General features: G+C 47.0%; 1 protein-coding gene across 9 annotated transcripts in view; it reads right to left on the bottom strand.

Moving 5' to 3' along the window:
• Positions 1–17,652, bottom strand: part of Prosap (SH3 and multiple ankyrin repeat domains prosap) — a 98,641-nt gene that overhangs the window by 14,217 nt on the left and 66,772 nt on the right. For 6 of the 9 annotated variants that reach the window (XM_076537864.1, XM_076537871.1, XM_076537872.1 and 3 more), the window contains 2 exons: positions 16,852–16,869; positions 1,426–1,551 (listed from right to left, as the gene is read on the bottom strand). The exons of 1 other annotated variant lie outside the window; for it this stretch is intronic. In XM_076537864.1, the coding sequence (XP_076393979.1) occupies positions 1,426–1,551; positions 16,852–16,869 (144 nt within the window). The remainder of the gene's footprint in view (positions 1–1,425; positions 1,552–16,851; positions 16,870–17,652) is intronic. 2 more of the 9 variants (XM_076537868.1, XM_076537873.1) reach the window with 1 other exon arrangement.

The raw sequence follows: 17,652 nt of genomic DNA, 5'->3' as shown, positions 1-17,652 counted from the left end.
GTCTTCGAACGGGTTGCCTTCGACGAGTCTTTCCTATCCTCGATTAATTGGAAATTTTACGTCGCTACGTTACCGATCTGCTCTTTCTATAAGTATCGGTACTAGTAATTCCGAATAATCGTCGTTTTAATCCGTCGATTGCTGCGACAGCTATAAACTTGATGTATCGATTATTGTTGCTTATTGATTATTTATAGCCTCGACGTCATACGGTAATCGGATGCATAAGGCATGCCGTAACGGTGGTAATCGATGGTAATTACACAGACCCGTGTAAATTGAATTTCTGAAGGAAAAGCAAACACACAATGTCGCGGAATTGGAAAACAATAGCGAAAAATGAACGTGTCTTGTCGCGTACGTCTCGATTCACTGTGACTAACGCGTTAAAATGCTCGACAATTTTACACGTCCGCGTGTCTTATTAGTCACCGTTAATTATTAACTCGTCGATAATTTCCTGAATATTAATTTCCAAAACGTTTCGCTAATTTGTTTCTTATCGACGAATAATACGCGAGTAACAGAAAACGGGGCACCGTATCGAACGAGATAAATTATTAAAAGTTTACCATTCTATCCAGTTCAATTGGGCTTTCCCTCATGGAATCGTCGGATTCTGGTTTCTTTCTGAATTCCAAAGCCATTGTTATTACGCAGGAGAAAAATATGTGCACTCGAAGAGAGTTCGTAACACGCGTCAAGGCTTGTTTTCCACCACGGTCACGAGCAACCCTTCTTCCTCGATCGACTAGAACGTACTGTTTTCCGCTCGCCAGGTGAAGAAAAAAAATAGACTCGCGGAAAAAATAGCCACGGACCCTCCTTGACCCGAGGGACGCAGAAAAACGTGGTAGCTGTCGGTTGTCGAGCAAACCCCTTGATATTCACGAGCAAACCTCTTTCTCGATTCTTTCTCTCTCCCTCTTGTTCCCTTTGATAGGAACACGTCAATGGGCCCGGGCAATCTTGTAGCTGAAATAACCTTTTCGACCGCGTCAATGCACCCCGAAGCCTATTTAAACCCCCTGTATTCAACCTTTCTCCATCGACGATTATTCTACACGAGAACAGTCGCGGAGGTCAGGGATGAAAATTCAAATTAACCCATTAGCGGCACACCGTAGACACAATCGACGGAATCCGGTTACTCGACATTTCGTTCACGACACGGTCATTTATGTGACGTTTCGACGGTTCGTGCATTTTCACCGATAACTCTTTCGATACGTTAGCCACGGTAGATGTTCGGCAACTAACCGCGAGATATCGCGTATGCACGTTATCGAATGACCAAAATTCTAGCGCATCGTATTTTTCGTATCTTTAACTCGCGTCGAACGCGGGACATTTCTGAATCGCATAAATTTGTTTGTCGAACGAAAACGACGTCGCGAAAAATAAAAAAAAGGTTGTGTCTCTTACCTCCAAATAGCCGACGGGTCCATTGAAGGGATAATCGCCCAGGCGACGTTCCTCGTCCAAGAATTTTCCGGCTTTTCCATTCACGGGCGGACAGAACAAGCCGTAATTGAAGCTTTCCTTCAGCTCCTGCAAACCATCACAGTTTCCCAGATTAATCGAAAACCTGTTCCGGCGAACCGACGACCCGCCACCCCCGTTCTACTAAACACATACTATTTCATGCAAAAGGGTACACTCAGGACCTAAGGCATACGTATACATTCGTACGTTTCGAATCGAACGGATTTAAGCTTCTATTTCCTGCATCTAATCGATTTCAACGTAATTTACTAAACTGCAGCGACCTAAAAGCTTCCCGTTGCCTAGGCTCGTTTCGACTATCTTTCGAGACCGATACCGAAGAACGTTCCGAGGCAAGGATGGAGTACTTTTGCGATCTCCTCATTCGATTTTCGGTTTCATCCTAACTTATGCAGCATTCTTTAACGGGCTTTGTCAAGATTTCACTATGTTTGATTCGTTATCGAATGTTCGCAATTAAAAGTAAAATTGCTATCCGAAGGCAATTTTCCTCCAATTTAGCCTAGCTGTCGAAGCGTTAAAGGGTTTCCCAGCCGTGTACCAAAGGGAAACGCGGCGACGTAATCGAATAATAAGAATATTCGAAGAATTCGGCGCGAATCATCTCGACATCTCGACCGATCGCTCACGAAACGCGTTTCGATCAGGTTCTTCCTGGGAGGGAAACATCCCCACGACGAAAGACATTTTATCCTAGTAATGAAGGACATTAGGTTTCGTTTCCCGTCTGGTTTCCACCTAGGATGATGCCGCGTGCTCCGCTGAAATAATATGCTTCGATTTCACCGGCGACAGGCAGTAAAGCGTGGAATTTACGGACCGTACACGGGGAATTTCGCCATCGTTCTTCCTCACGCGCTGCGTGCCGCCAGCTTTCTTTGTATACACGACACTCTTTATCTTCTCCGGCGACAGCTCTCGTACGTTCTCCTCGTGAGACGCGGAACGAGACTTCCTCCGTGCCGTCCTGCTGTTTCGACGCGGAATCGTATCACGAACCGATACGTTTCGAACGCGATCGTTTATCCGCTCAACGACCGGAACTGAGTACGATTCCGTGCTAATATTCTTTGGAATATCGCAAAAACCGATATGTCCTGGCTCGAAAGAGGGGTTACATAGGTGCAAATTGTTCGATGGGAAAATTAACTGGAGCAGAATGCCTTCGAGGAGCGGCGAGGAACGCGGAGTCGTCCCCCTGGAAAGAATAAATCGGCAGCGCGCGATCTCACGCGTATTACGACTCTAACGATATCGAATAAGCGGATCTCGGAGCTGGCATTTTAAATTTGATCGAAAGAGTTACCGATCCCGTTGGTTTTAAGCACGTTTGATTTCCTGCGTTGAAAGATCATGGACTCGCGTGTGGAACGCGTCCCGCTCGAGGATGGAACGCGTTCAACTTGTCGGAAACGTTTCGTTCCGATGGAAAGTCGCCGGCGGCGCGAAAAACGGCCACGAAGAAACGAAACGCGTGCCGTCCACGGTGGGCACACGGACTCGTGCATTACCGGTGATCGTACACGGTGTTTCGCCGGCAAAAAACCGAGCGACGAACGAAGCTGGAAGAGACGGAACGGACGAAGCGAGGAAAGTGCAGAAAGGGACAGCCAGAGAGATCCACCCAACAATCATGACAACAATAGCCAAGAGTGGAACACGTGCCAAATTAAAGGCCTCGAACGAAAGTACCGAGGTGCGCGAGTGTCTGGTCCCCGTTTAAAGCGCCTCTGATGCACGAGGGTGTGGCTGAGAATCAGCCTTGAAAAAAGGAGAGAAAAAAAGAAACGCCACCGAAAGGGAAGAGAAACGGCCACAGTGGGACAAAGCGAACGATCTCCGCGTTTCATGCGACCAGGAATTCGCGTCTACGCTCCTGTGCCATGGAATCTCGAGTTTTCGCTTCGAACCAATTTAGACGCGTCTGTAATCTCGATAATTAATCACCGCGTCAGGCTATTGGTGGTCCATGCCAGTCGAATGCGCGAGTTTCGGTACCCTTCGAGGTCGACGAACCTCTTCGCGTGTTCGAAGAATCGAGTAGAATAACGTTTATGGACGCTGCATTTTCTAACATCTCGTATTTCTTTCCTCCACGCAGAAAATGAAAAACTGAATTAAGTGATAGTTCTACTCGACTGCTAGAGCATTCGCCTCTCTACGTTTCTCGTAGTTTCATCAAACGTTTCGCTGATTCTCCAGCGACGCGCGTAAAAGCATGGCGTGTCCGTTTCCATCGAGAAGAATAACGAGCGTACGCGACCGCGATAATCCTGGTCGTTCGCGAACTTACGCGTTCATCCTCGCCGAGAGCAAGGAGAAATTTCTAATTCGCTCGGTGGGCCCTTCTGTCGAATTCGACGAAAAAGACGAGGGTGTCACGCGGCGAGACCAAGAGAACGGTTACGATCAAAGAACAAGAAAAGAAAAAAGAAACGCAAGCGAAACTGGCGGGACCAACTTTCACTCCAAAGAAGACGTAGGTTACGATCTTCTCTCGATGCTCCGCCGGCACGTGTTTGTTGATATTCGAGGGACAGAACGATAAAATTGCGCAATTGCTCCATTGAGCAACCGCGAAAGATAAATTGTTGAAAAACGTATTCTTTTGTCCAGTGGAATTCGGTCAGATTTTCAAGAAATAAACATCGCACGTCGACGAACGATTATTTTCTTCTTTGAAGTAGCAAAAAGCAAAAAGATGAAAGGGATTCGAGGATTTTGGTGACGTCGTTAAACGTCACGGGCAAAATCAACATTTACCTTCCTCCTTTCGCGTTGTTCCTCCTCGAAAGAAAGAACAGCTCGTTCTTTCGTTTTCCTCCTTCCGCTAGGACTCCTTCAGGAAAGTCTTTCCTCGACGGAACAGAAGTTGCGCACCGACTGTTACGGTTTCGACGTGTTTACACGGTGCCGAGAATCGGGAACGAGTCCGTTAACGAAGACAAAATTTAACGAACGTTCAGACCGTGTTTCTTCTCGCTCGTCCTCTTAGCCTTCTTTTTTTTCGTACGCCCGCGGCTCGAGGTCGCTAACGATCGCGGGCAACTTCGAAGAAACCGTCTCGCGAACGCATTAGCGGGACTTTGATTATCGTTTCGAAACTCGTTCGGTCCGATCGATGATCGGTTCGTAAAAATTCCAAGAATTTCTCGTTAAAATTTCGATCGGCTCGAAACGGATCATCTCCCCGACAACGAGGGGAAAGTCATCGTATTCCGAGTTCCGAGGGAGTAGCGGACGGACAACAGCATCGAATCGTAAAACGAGTAGCTACCTTTCCAAGTGGCGAGCTACGAACCCAGGCTCGTGCCACTTAGGGAAGTAATACCGTGCGCTACTCGATGTAACTTGTCCTCGCTTTCATTCGCCACGAACGTCTCTAAACGAGTGGCTCTTTGCTATATACGCGTGCCTTTTTCAGCTACCCCTTTATTTATCCGTTTCGTCTCGTATCTGAAATTCTTCGAACCATCATTCAGAGGTTTCGATTTCCTGCGAAATTCTCTCTCTTCTGCGAATATTTTTCTTTCCCTCGGCCGTCGTCTCGGCGAGAAAAGAACGACGAGGTTCGTCGCAATTACGGAAGAAAATGCCAGCGATTCCGAACACCGAGCTCCGCTGGACGCCTCGACCAGGCGAGTTCTCCTCTCGCATTTTTCCTCGAGGTTTCGTTCGAGGGTATACCGCTCGCGCGTGTACGCGCGTTCGTGTACGTATCTACGTGCGTGTATAAATTCCGAAAGCGAGCAGCTCGTATGGGGGCGCGTTAAACGGCGAGACCCTTTTGTACGGCCCTGTATGGGAGAATAATGGTCGAACCGTGTCTCAATCGTGCTTTATGGGATGTAATTGCGGTCTGGCAAGGGGCCTTGCCGATGTTAAGCTCGGCCGGTTCGTGCGCGGACGCGCAACACCACGGACAACCAGCCGAGATAGAAGCGTTACGGTTTTAACCTTCGCAACGAACCACGAAACGAGTTTTTGCGCGAACGCGTCGAGGCACCTTCGTCGACGCGATGTTCGTCGACGACGTTGCTCCAATTTTCTGTCGGTCCGCGCGTCGCCAGAAACGTATTCGAATTCCGACACGCAGCACCCGAAGCTTCCACGATGACAACCAACTTATTCGATAACGAGCAAAAGTAGGACACCTGACTATACCACCAGATTAGATACGTTAAGCGCCCTTGCTCCAAAAACTGCGCATGCATCCGCGCTGTTACGTAACTAGCCCGATGTATCTACATTAAGAATTTCTAATTCACCAATGATACCAGCGCTCGCTGTTGGATGGCTAAGTCGGAGTTCGAGCTAGCTGTTTCGACATCTACGCACGAGTATTGTACGGAAAATGCGCAGACCGAGCCCTCTTCCTTTTTACCGTACGCGTTAAAATTGTTCCACGGTAGTTGGAAACGTCGGAAGGAAGTTTGTAAAAAAAAAGAAGGTGTAACTTCCTTCGTCCAAAGGCGCCATCCGGGCCCGTGATCCTCGTGGTCACCAGCGTCGGGGTCACCAGCCTCGAGTATTTTTATCCGAACGCGAACGGTGCCAGGCTGTCTCGTTTAATTAACGCGCACCGCAGGACCCTACAAATTGCTAGAGCAAATACGCGGATTTCGTGGACGCGCTCGGTCGTTCGTCAATTAGGAGATTCCGCGAACGAGCGACGGAAGCGTGTGTCGAGGGAGTCGCGCGCGTATCCAAAACATCGTAAACGTCCGCGCGAGCGTGGAGGAAAGCGTCGTGCGCGTGTTACGAAACGGTCGTCGTGTCCATAAACGCGTAGGATTTCGATGTGGCCGAAGATTACGAAATCCAGGAATTCGCGCGAGAGATTTGGACGTAAGAGACGTGGCTCGGTGGGTCCGCGAACGAGCGGACGAGCAGGATCTTTCAACGAACGTAGATCACGGGACACGAAGAACCGAGAAGAAGAGAACAAGAGGAAGAACGAGAGTTTCGAAGGAAAGAGAGAAAGAGGGGAGAACACAAAGGCGAGTGGAATCACCAGTGGTCGGACCAACATCGGCGTTAAAGAGGAAATACGAGCCATAAACCTTCGATGCATGCGTTGGCTAAGCGAGAGAGGGACGGAATACGAAATCAAATTGCCAACGCATCCGAAAAATAAAAAAACGCCCGCTGGTGGTCATTTTGACCATTTCGATGGCGTAAAAGTACCAGGCCGTAAACCTCACCGACTCGTAGAGGTTTTGCTCATTTTGAACTTTCGAAAATACTTATGTTTCTGGGTTATGATTCTTTTTATAATAATGTCGACTCTCGACACCGGGATGCGATTTCGTTTTTTTTTTGCCGCGTTTCGCGTAAACGATCGTTCTCGTCTTATTTTGTTCCAGATACAAGTTTTACCGATGAAGCGACAACTCCGAGGAGTTGGTCGTAAAAAATTTCACGAACGAACAATAGGTAAAATGTATTAAGAATACCGTTGTCGGAATACGATTTTCCGAACAGCGTACACGCTTCGTGGAGAGGTTGTATAACGACGGTGCCGAGATTAATCGCCGAGTAAACAGACTTACTGTATCTCGTTGTTCAGGAATTACTTCATAGACACATATTTATTACGGCGAAGCATTCCGGAGACGATCGTTATCGACGAAGCTTGAACTTGCTCGAAAATTAAATCGATAAGCTCGATAAGATAGGTGTTTTGATCTCCGTCGAAACAAACATTCGCTAGGTCGACTTCGATTGAACTCGTAAATTAAGTCATCCGGATTAGATGTCTTTTCCTTTTTCTCGGTTACGACGATTAATTCTTTTATCGCGAATATCGTACCAGCGATCGAAATCCAATTTAATAAAAGCCAACGACAGGTTCATGTTATTTTCGAAGCGGATATTTTTGGCGCTGAATCGAAGCAGAAATTTAGCAAGATACCTTGTATAGAATAGAATTGGAAGGAATCGTTACTCGATCGGTAGCAAACCAGTTTAGCGCTTAGACTGATCTTTCAATTTAGGCTTATCGGAGAGACTCCTGTCCTGTTTACGTTGCCAGTCAGCCACGGATCCCTACGGTTCGATTCGTTTGCACACCCTGTATAAATAATAAAGGGACAAATGGAAGGAAGCGGAGGACAGAGAGGGAAAAGCAAGGAGATCCGGTGGAGGTAGCGCCGTGAGGCGGAGGGCTCTCCTCTTCTTTCTTCAGCATCGGCCAGGACTTTAGAATGCAAATTGAACGCTACGAATCCTCGCCGCTCGTACCTTGGGGACAGAATCTGCTTAGGTGGCTATGGACAGTCGATGGTATGCCAGGGTTCTCTCGCTTGTACCTACGACTACCGCGACTGTGTGCATCTAGACATTTATACACCGTCCTGTTCGACTCGCAATGGCGTAACCATTATACGGATTCGATTCGAAGAGTAGGGAGAACGTTTCGAACTTGATCGAGTAATTGTACCGTCAACGGATAGACGTTCGCGGAAAATCGAACGCGATTTAGAATTCGTTTCCGGTAAATTTTCGAAAAGCAGAACATTCGATGGAATCGTACGTACTCTAACGCGCCTCGAGGGCTACCGCAACAGTCCGAGTGACCTCGAAAGATGCGGATTTCGATTTCGTACGAATTTCCCTCGCGTTCGAAAAACTAGGTGAACGTATTTAAAACGCGAGTATCCGCGCGAAACGTGTCCCTTCGAGAACGTGACCCGGATTCGCACCTTACGCCACTGTTGCACCGCATCAGCCGCGAGTTCTTATAGTACTTGCGCGCACAGGGAATGCTCGAGTGCGCTTGCACTCGCGTACGCGATGTATAAATGGAAATCTGTATTTATGCAAGGGAGCGCAGTCGGTGCGTGTCGGTGGCACGATCCCGGGTCACGCGATAATGACCTTATTAGAGGAATGACGGGTTTCCGCGGGATAATCCTGGTTCGGAGACTCGGCGTTTCGTTTTAGACCCCTGGTTAGTCGTCGGTTCCGGTTTCCAAGTTCGCGAGACGGTGTCTTTTCTCGGCTACGAATGTCGCACGCGCCACGATCCTCGCGTGCACGCGCGCGCCCCTCGAATAGGGATCGTACGCGGCCGTCGTTTCACGGAAGAGCGACGAGCTTTGAAAGAAAGAAGGAGAGAGAGAGAAGTCGAAGGAACTGGCGCGGAACAAATGGAAAGAGGCTGGTTTCCTGCCGCGAGAAATCTTCGTATTTATACTTTGTAGTGTTCCTCGGAGAATCAACGGCTAAATCGACGAAGCGCGAAAGACGATTTTTACCCAACACCGAGAGAAGCTGGGTTGAATGGGACAGCGGATCGAACGAGAATCTTGCCGTTCGATTCCTGATTCACGCTGATTCGTGAGATTCGAGATAACGTTTGTACGTTGCGCTACGTGGCTTTTAATCCGTTTAACCGTTTCGTTGCCACGTAACTCGAACGCGTTCTTATTTCGCGTCGAAAATTGCTATCGCATCGGTTCGCTAGGCTTAACCGATCTCGCACGTTGATCCGTAACGAACCGTTAACGTTGCGTCCTCGAATACACATATATTATATACGGTTAAATTATCGATTTAGTCGAAGCGTGACCGATAAACGAGACGAAAGTTTCCCAAGGAAAATTATTATTCCACGCGTTCGACTAGGATTTAGAGCGTTTTACTCCGTTCGATCGCGATTAGAACATCTCGACGTCCAGAAACAGGTTTAACACACTCGACGATGAAAGCGGATTAAAAAGCATCGAAGGGACACGATCAAGAATCGAAGCATTCGGTGAAAGAGGGACGAAAGGAGAATCCATTTTTCCTGGAAGATCGATCATCGCGAACGAAGCGCGAAGGGTCGTTTAGAGCCTCTATCGATTCTTAAGCTGGTCTCCTCCGCTTTTTATCCGCTTCAAGACAGGTTATTAGAACTGGTTCCGCCTTTGTCATCCGGTTTCCGAGGGGTCGTGATCGGGCTACGTTTACCCACGATTACCGACTCCTCTTCCGGTGAATTGACCAAAGGGAAAAACTACAACCGATTTCCTTTAATAACGCAAAACATCTTGTTAACGGACATCCCGTCCAAGGTGCAAAGTGAAACTGAATTGAGACGTTTCGTTTAAACCGCCTCTGCTTTGTTTCCCTCTTCGTCCATGCTGGATCATCGATCGTTTCTCGGGCCAACGATTAACGAGAGGATCGTCGACTCCTCCTCGATCGATCCTCCAAGAAAGAAATCGTTGGAAGTCGCATCCCCGAGAATTATCTTTTTCTCGAAATTATTTTATTTAATGCCAGTGAAGACCGACACGCGTTGCGAATTCTATAAATGAATTTAATAATTCAGCGAGTTAACAAAATTATAAACTAAATTAGACATTTAGACCGATATATCAAAGTACGTAATGGCCGAGTAAAATTCTAGTACACGCGATAAATGTACATATAACGCGATGGATGGTTTATTAGCCCAACGGCGAGTAATTTCCGTTAATTATCCACCAAGTTAATTGGCACGATTCGTCGCGTTACTTCGTTACCCGTTTCCTGTTTCTCCCTGTTCGCTAATCTATCCGTGCGTTCGAAGCTTGTCCTACGTTTTCGACGACGACGTCGTCAACGACGAATCGTTCGTTCCGCGCGTTAATCTCGTGAACCCAGAAGCGTTAAACGACTTCGTACGCGGACAGGAAATTCGACGAAGTCGAGTCAAGATCCGTTCGCTTCCGACGATGATCGTCGATCGCTAGTTACCATTTCGCGGACACGCAATTTAAAGTCTTGATTAAGGTAATATCGAATTTTCGTGGCGGGTCGTCCGCCGCTCGCGTTCTCCGCCTCTCTTCCGCGAATCGAGTTTCGTCGAGTAACTCAATTTTCTGGATCGGAGAATGCCTCGTCCCGCCGGTAATTGCCAATCAATTCCACGGACCGATTGGCCGACACGTGATCGATAGATCGATCGATTGCCTGATCGAGAATCCAGAGACTCTGTTTAAGAAAAGCACTCTTGCTCCGCACCGTGAAATTTTCAGTCGATTTAATAAGTATACATCTGCTTATCTCGATAGCGAATGATTCCCAAAAATTTTCTGCCACAGACTGCCCCGAATTTCTCTTTCCCTTATAATAATTCGAACGATTGCCACGATCAATCTGCTTTAAAGCAGCTATCGTTTAATAGGAATCTAAATGTCAAGTGTTCTTAAACGAGCACCGATCGACGTGCTTGAAACGCGTCCGGCGTTCCCTCGCATCGAATCGAGTCTAAAAATATTATCGAGCCACTGAAAATGTTACGGATGCCATCGTCTTATTTAAATTCATTATAAAAAATCGTTTCGTGTACAGTCTGTTTCATCGATTCGACCAGTTTAAACGATTCGGCGCTTCGAAAAAAATCTCTAAAGTCTTGCTCGATTTTAATCGAGCAAAGTCAATTAGGTCGTTGTCGATTCAAGCTCTTTTCGCTTCGGTTCCGTCCACGAAATCGACGTATCCGTTAATCGGAGTGGAAATTACATCGATAAACCGTACTAGCCGTGTCATTCTCGTCGAAAGGTGCAAATTGCCGGATATTACTAGTCGATTCGAAACATTTTGTCAGTGAATTTTCAGCGGTGAAACTCGCTTATTCGGAATTGATTTTGTCGTCGTTCTTCGCTTCGAAAGCTTTTAGCCGGGATAACCGACAACGAATTCGGAAATAAACATCGCTATCGGTGGTCAACGAATTCGCGAAGCCATCGTAGTTATTAGAAGTCTATTTGCTCCGCCGCAAATTATTTTTTAGCCGACACGTGTCGCTAAATCGACGAGTGTGCCTCTTTTCCAACCGGTTGGTTCGGCGAAAACTGCATTTTCTTTTTCCAGGTTACGTCTTTATCTTTCTTCGGCTCATCGACAAAAGCCAGGAGAAACGCGCGACACGAAAAATCTCGTTTCGTCGTTCGAAGAATCGACGCCGAGCCTCGTGACCTCGATGCATTTCCATTTATTCTCTTTTCGACGAGACTTTCATAGACTTCCTAATTAATAGTATCGATTACGCGACGCGTGGGACATTTACTCTTTTCGACTTCCCCAGAACAGGATCCGTTTTCCACGAATGAAAAGCCAGACGAGCGGATTCATCGAGCGAATCTTTCTCGCTGGTTCAATGGAAAAGTTGAAAAACCGAGGATTGAAACACGCGGAGAAAAGGGTAATTAATTTTATGCGATCGGGTTTCGACTTTCCGTATTTGCAGGGAAGATTTACGGAGAGAACAGAACGCGCCGTTTAACCGGCGAGAAAATGTTTTCCGAACGTAATTGTCGTAGATTAATGGAGTAAATGAAATTCGTGGGGGGAAAATAGCAAAATATCGTCGATGCTCGAAATGTTGGAGGATAAATGAGAAATCCAATAAAGAAGAGGAATGCTACGGGTCCTCGCGAGAGAGTCAGCGACGAAGGTAGACGCGCGATCGAGCAAAAGGAACGCGACGGAGAAGACTAGATGGGGTTAAACAGCGGAATTATTGTTATGGTCGCGAATCTTGAACGGCATAGACTTTTACGGTCAGCATCGCGTCGAGATAAACGTCGAACCCACGGACAGCGGTTCTCATCGCGATTCGAATTTCGAAAGTTCGATTTCAACAGCCTCGACATCGGATCTGGCAATTTCAACGCCTCGATTCGGTATACGGTGCTCGTAAAGTCGAGCGAACACGCCACGAACATCCTCGGACCAATTTCATCGAATCCTCGACTTCTTCTCCGATCCTATTTAGTCCTCGCGCGTAAGATAGAACTCTGTTGCTAATCCTTCCCGCTGTTCTTCTTTTCCTCCTCGTTCTCCGAGTTATCGTCGTAGACGCGTAAATCTGGCTTCGTCGAGAGGCCGTCCCTTTTATCTACGATAATTCGCGCGACGAGCAACAAGACAATTCCAACGGAGATCTCGGTGTTCGCGTCGCGAGCGTAAAGGTGTCGTAAATTCGCTCGCGTCGCCGATTCTCGAGCGGAAACGTTCACCTCGACGATTTCGCGTCTCCTTTTCAGCTGGCAGCAGCGGAGTGCAACACCGAACGATTTTCTTGGCCCCTCGGCTCTGAACCGACGCGCTTACAGGATTGTTAGAGAGGCGGAAGGGCAACGAGGAGCGGGGAGGCGAAGAGGAAAGGAGCGCGGGCGGAGAAAGAAGGTGGAGCCGAGGAGCAAGGGGCTTACGTACAAGGAATTCATGAATACGAGATTGCACTTGGAGAGCCCCGGGTTAAAGACTGCTGCAGTTGCTGGCTACTGCTTCACGCTCGCGTCTGGACGAGTAAAGTGCACGAACTTACGTGGCTGGTCCGAACCGAAAAAAACTTCGAGACCGTGTATAAAGATGTTTCTTCTGTTAGCTATTATCGGCTCTTTCGGTGGCAATCTCGCGGATCGAGAGTCGGAACCGGAGGGGGACAAGGTAATTCCCGTCGCGTCGAACGCTAAGATCGTCTTTCAGAAGTAGTCGCGTCCCTTGAGCCGCGCGCGGCTAGCTCGGAGTTGTCTTCCACTTCTGAAAAGGTTAGCTCATCGATCTCCATTCGATCTTTACTCCCTTGGACGAGAGTCCGAGCTAGGACGAAGCCTCGGTATAAATAGCCGGACTCGATCGTACGCGATCAACGGACTCGCGTGCATTTGTTCCGCGTCTACGGCGGGAGGATTTGTTGATCCTGACAGTGGAGTCACGAGACGATCGTTTGTCCCTATACACTATACTCCCTCTTTCCTCGTCCTCGGCGTTCTACCTCCGATCGTCCTGACCAGGGAGACTACCTACTCCTCTCGCCTCGCGCCGTCGTTTTCCGCGCACGCATCTTACCTGCGTGTGTACACGCACGTGCGAGCAGCGTACCGATTGCTTGCGTTTCGAACTCGTTCGCGGAATCGTTCAATAAACCACTCGCCGGACTGACTGCACTCATTGCTGCAAATCGCTCGGGAAGCGTTTCACGGTCCCGAATGGGAACGCTACCGATCGCCTGCTCGTGTATTCGGTTCGCGACGATTCGATATCGATGTCCTCGTCTCTTCTTTCTTCTTTTTCTCCTCCTCCTTTTTTTCCCTTACTTTTTCGCTCTTTCTTACTTTCGTTCGTTCGATCGCGTTCTTACGTAACTCGCTGAACGATTTCTCTCGGAAGAAGGTTGTTGTTTCGGTCCAGTTTCGGTACGGCGAATTTTTCGAAAAATTTTTTCGCTCGTTGTTCGTCTTCGGTTTCGGTTGCTGAAATTTTCGCTCGTTCCGGGAAGGAGCAATTCTATGAAAAAAATGGGCACTCATCGAGAAAAATGAAGTTATCGCGATCTCTCGAATCGGTCACGATTCTGAAACGTGGTCTTCATTCAATTACGCGAGGCGGCATACGAAAAGTTACGATAAGTCGGATCGCGTCTCGGTCGATACTCCTGGAAGGAAAGATATCGCGGCACGATATAGATTTTTCTCGGATCGAGGGATCGAGAGGAGATCGAGAGATCCACGTTGCCCTCCCGCAGCGTCGACCATGCTTCTTTATTTCCCTGATCTTTCGATCAGACTCTCCACGCTATTCCCTCGATTCCATCGTTGTTACATTGTTCATGGGTTCTTGGCTTGCCTTTATAGCTTTTATCAAAACGTATCGAGCGAGGAAAGTTTGTGTATTTCGTGTCAATAAAAGACACGGTATCGCGAAATCTAACCCAGACCGAACCATGCTTCAAACAGTGTTACACCGAATAAAAAGGATCTTCGTAATCTGTATCGAACTCGATATCGAGTTCTTATCGATAATTTTTTGACAAAACTTCCGATCGATAAGTAGAAAGCATTTTCAAGTTATTGAAAAAATACCGAATAACTTTAATCATCGATAAAGACTTCCTGCCATACAATTTCGACGAATGATTCGATTATCGCCGAACGATCTAACTCGTTAAAATAACTCGCAAAATGTCGTTGTCGTACGGGAATATTTATAAAGATTCTTTTATAGTTATTTTTAGGCTCGAACGCGTTACAGGCACAAACCAAGTTGAAAATTTTTCAACCTTGTTAAGCGCAAACGTACCCAACGATGCGAGGGGGGTTCCGAGTTCCGTATAGAAGACTAGAAACAGAGGGAACGAACGATGGTATCGGAAGTGAAGGATGATCCCGGTCCAGGATCGCGAATCACAATGATCTTACGCCTACGAGGTGAATTTATCCGAGCCGAGATCCCCATAGAGGATACCTGTGGTACACGCGTTGGTGCACCGTAATGTGCGGTCATCGGTTCCGGTATGGCGTTATCTGAATACTTGGTCACACGATCGTGTATGCCACTATGATAACGACCTCCGTGACATCGATAACCTGTCAATAACGTCGCAGTATCGTCGTTACGATTATTGTTAGCCGGCGATAATTAGTCGTCGGTAACGCGTTGGCTATCGCGAACGTCGTCGATAATTGCCACTTCAAATTCAACGTTGACTAAACAAAAAAAAGATACATTAGGTAATAAGTATGACGCACAGCTGTACAATTTAATCGTGCAAAGTGATTGAATCAGACCGGAAGCGTGGCACCGCTGGCGAGCGTATCGCTTTCTAGCGCGAAAACGCGAATTCGTCAACGACAGATATAGCAAAGGTGCGTCAGAGTTTCGTGAAATTCGTTCTCGGTCGCAACAGGGGAGCCAACCAGACAAATCAGCTCCGATCACGGCAAACGCGGTTCGATGACTTTTGATATTTAATCTACGAAGACAAGCGACGCTTTCCCTTGCGAGAGAGAAGTCAAAGAGGGCCGGTACCGTGTTTCGTAATCACGTTCGAAACCAAGTAAAACGGTTAATGTTCCTCGAGCTCGGACCCCGGAAAATCCAAGATCATCGACGAGGATTGATCGATACGTCGAGCGACACGGGATTCCGAAGACGAAACGGTTTCTTCGTCACAGCGGACGAAAACGAAAGTCACCCGTCTGGCGAGACACGATTGGCCTCGATAGATGATTTCGAGTTCCTCGTCGCGGCGTTACTATACGGATCGTATCGAAATTCGTCGGTTTTAAAAATGCGCTGCAGAAAATGGTATAGTGTTCAAAAACGTGCAATTGAATTCAAGAGGGTTACGTATCTAAAATTTAGAGAAACAATTACTTGACGGTGAAGTTTCGTTATCAAGAGGTATGATTACGTCGAACAGTGAGTCGTTAATCATCGAGGAACGCTCGATAAGTTGACAAGGCTCGGTGTAAGGGAATTGCGTGCGGTTTCGTGACCCTGGACAAACGTATATCGCACACGATCCTTGAACGTGAACCACGGGGTCAGCAAATGTACAATTGTGTATGCTTAACCGAACACATGCACTTATCTTCTATGGTACTTGAACGTTGAAAGGCCAGCAGGAGCTGCAGCTTTAAGTACATGCAAAACCAGGGCTCGAAATAACTCTAGGCTCGTGGTCTACGCGCCTCGCGTCGTAAGAATCGTCGATCCGAGAAAGATACAGCCGTCTAATTAAAGCGTTTCGTCCTCGTTGTCTGCGAAATCGATTAGTCCCCCTCCTTCGAGAATGTTCGACGACGAAAACTCGAACCAGCGAATCGCTATGCGTTTTATCGAGCAAGCACGGCGAGACTCGACGTGACTCGACGAAATCATCCCTCGTTCGCGTACGATTCTGCGACCATCTCGAGTAAAGACGCCGAGAGGAAAAAGTTACCGACACGAGGATAACGCGTGATCTTTGGAATGCCGATTTGCTGCTTTCTACAATTATGGTGAACTTCAACATTGACAATTCAACGTCCAGTACCGGAATAATATAATAATTAAGTATAGATTTATCGTAGATGTTCGGAAACTTTCGACAATTTTTTCATTTTCGTTTGGTAATTTTGTAAAATTATTACTATAGGAACACCCCACAATCAAATCGCTGTCTTTGCAAAATTATATAAAAATTATCCTCCACCCTTGAATATTGTTCGTTCCGAAAATTATTAATCGGGCTGGTTCGTCGAACCGTTTCCGTCCGTCGTGCAAGAACGCGATTATATTGAAAAGTATGGAAACAAGAAGAAATCGAAAGTTGCAACGATACCTATGCAAGAATCGAAGAAAAAAGGAACGATAAAAGTTATATCGAATCAGATTTAAGGATTGCAAATCGTTGCCATTCGTATCGGTTTAACGAGGATGGTTCGTCGAACCGTTTCCCTTTGCCATGCACGCACGCGAATGCATTTCGATATTAAAGAAAAAAAGGGATAACAAGTCGGTAATATTAAAACGAAGTAGTTGCATAGAACAAGGGCTGAGGATCGGGGTGAATGCATGCTATTAGTAATAGTGAAGACGTACCCTGTACCAAGTGGCCACCTGCGAGGCGCTCGAAAAGGGGTTGGAGAACCGATGGTATATCCGCGACGCAACACACACACACGACGAAGACGAAGGGTGAAGATCGGGCCCGAATTTTCGTATATTTTTGTTTGTTTTTTTTTTATTTATTTATTTATTTTTTTTTATTTAATATTGTCAGTCAATTCGCGCGTGCGTGTGACGCAGTACGGGGGTGCGTTCGAAGTGGCGGGCCCCAACAAGACGATAGCACAGGTGAAGTGGTGGTTCGGTGGTGGTTCGGTGGTGGCGGGTGTAGTGTATTCGCACGCCCCGTGCAAGTGAGGCAAAAGCAAAAACAACAACAACAACAACAATACACCACAGGTCAGAAGATGATTTATACACGGTTAGAATCGATGGACACTCGATGTGTCGCTGTGCATAAAGTACTAATTAATTATATCTATATACAATATACGTATATACAGGGTGTTCGAAAAGGAAAAAGAAACGGTCGTTGTAAAGTTACTTTCGTAGAATAAAATAATCGATTACGGCCGTACAAGTCTTGATCGTTTTCGTCGACACCCTCTATATACTTCATCTTCGTATACGTACGAGTACCACGAAGGTACAACGTGTACGCAATGTTTGTGTGTAGGCGTGTGACTTTGCCGCGAGAATCTTTCAGAACCGTTCGATGACTGTTCGCGTTCTATCGAGATATCGATTCCGAAACGAGTTCGAAAGGAATTTCGCTTTCTCGCGAACGTATTAATCGGCGTTACAAATACCGATCGCTTATCAAAAACGATAAAA

Source organism: Megachile rotundata, chromosome 12 (assembly GCF_050947335.1).
Source record: "Megachile rotundata isolate GNS110a chromosome 12, iyMegRotu1, whole genome shotgun sequence".
Classification (NCBI taxonomy): Eukaryota; Metazoa; Arthropoda; class Insecta; order Hymenoptera; family Megachilidae; genus Megachile; species Megachile rotundata.
Note: the sequence above shows the minus strand (reverse complement) of the source record. Positions and strands in the feature narration are given on the sequence as shown.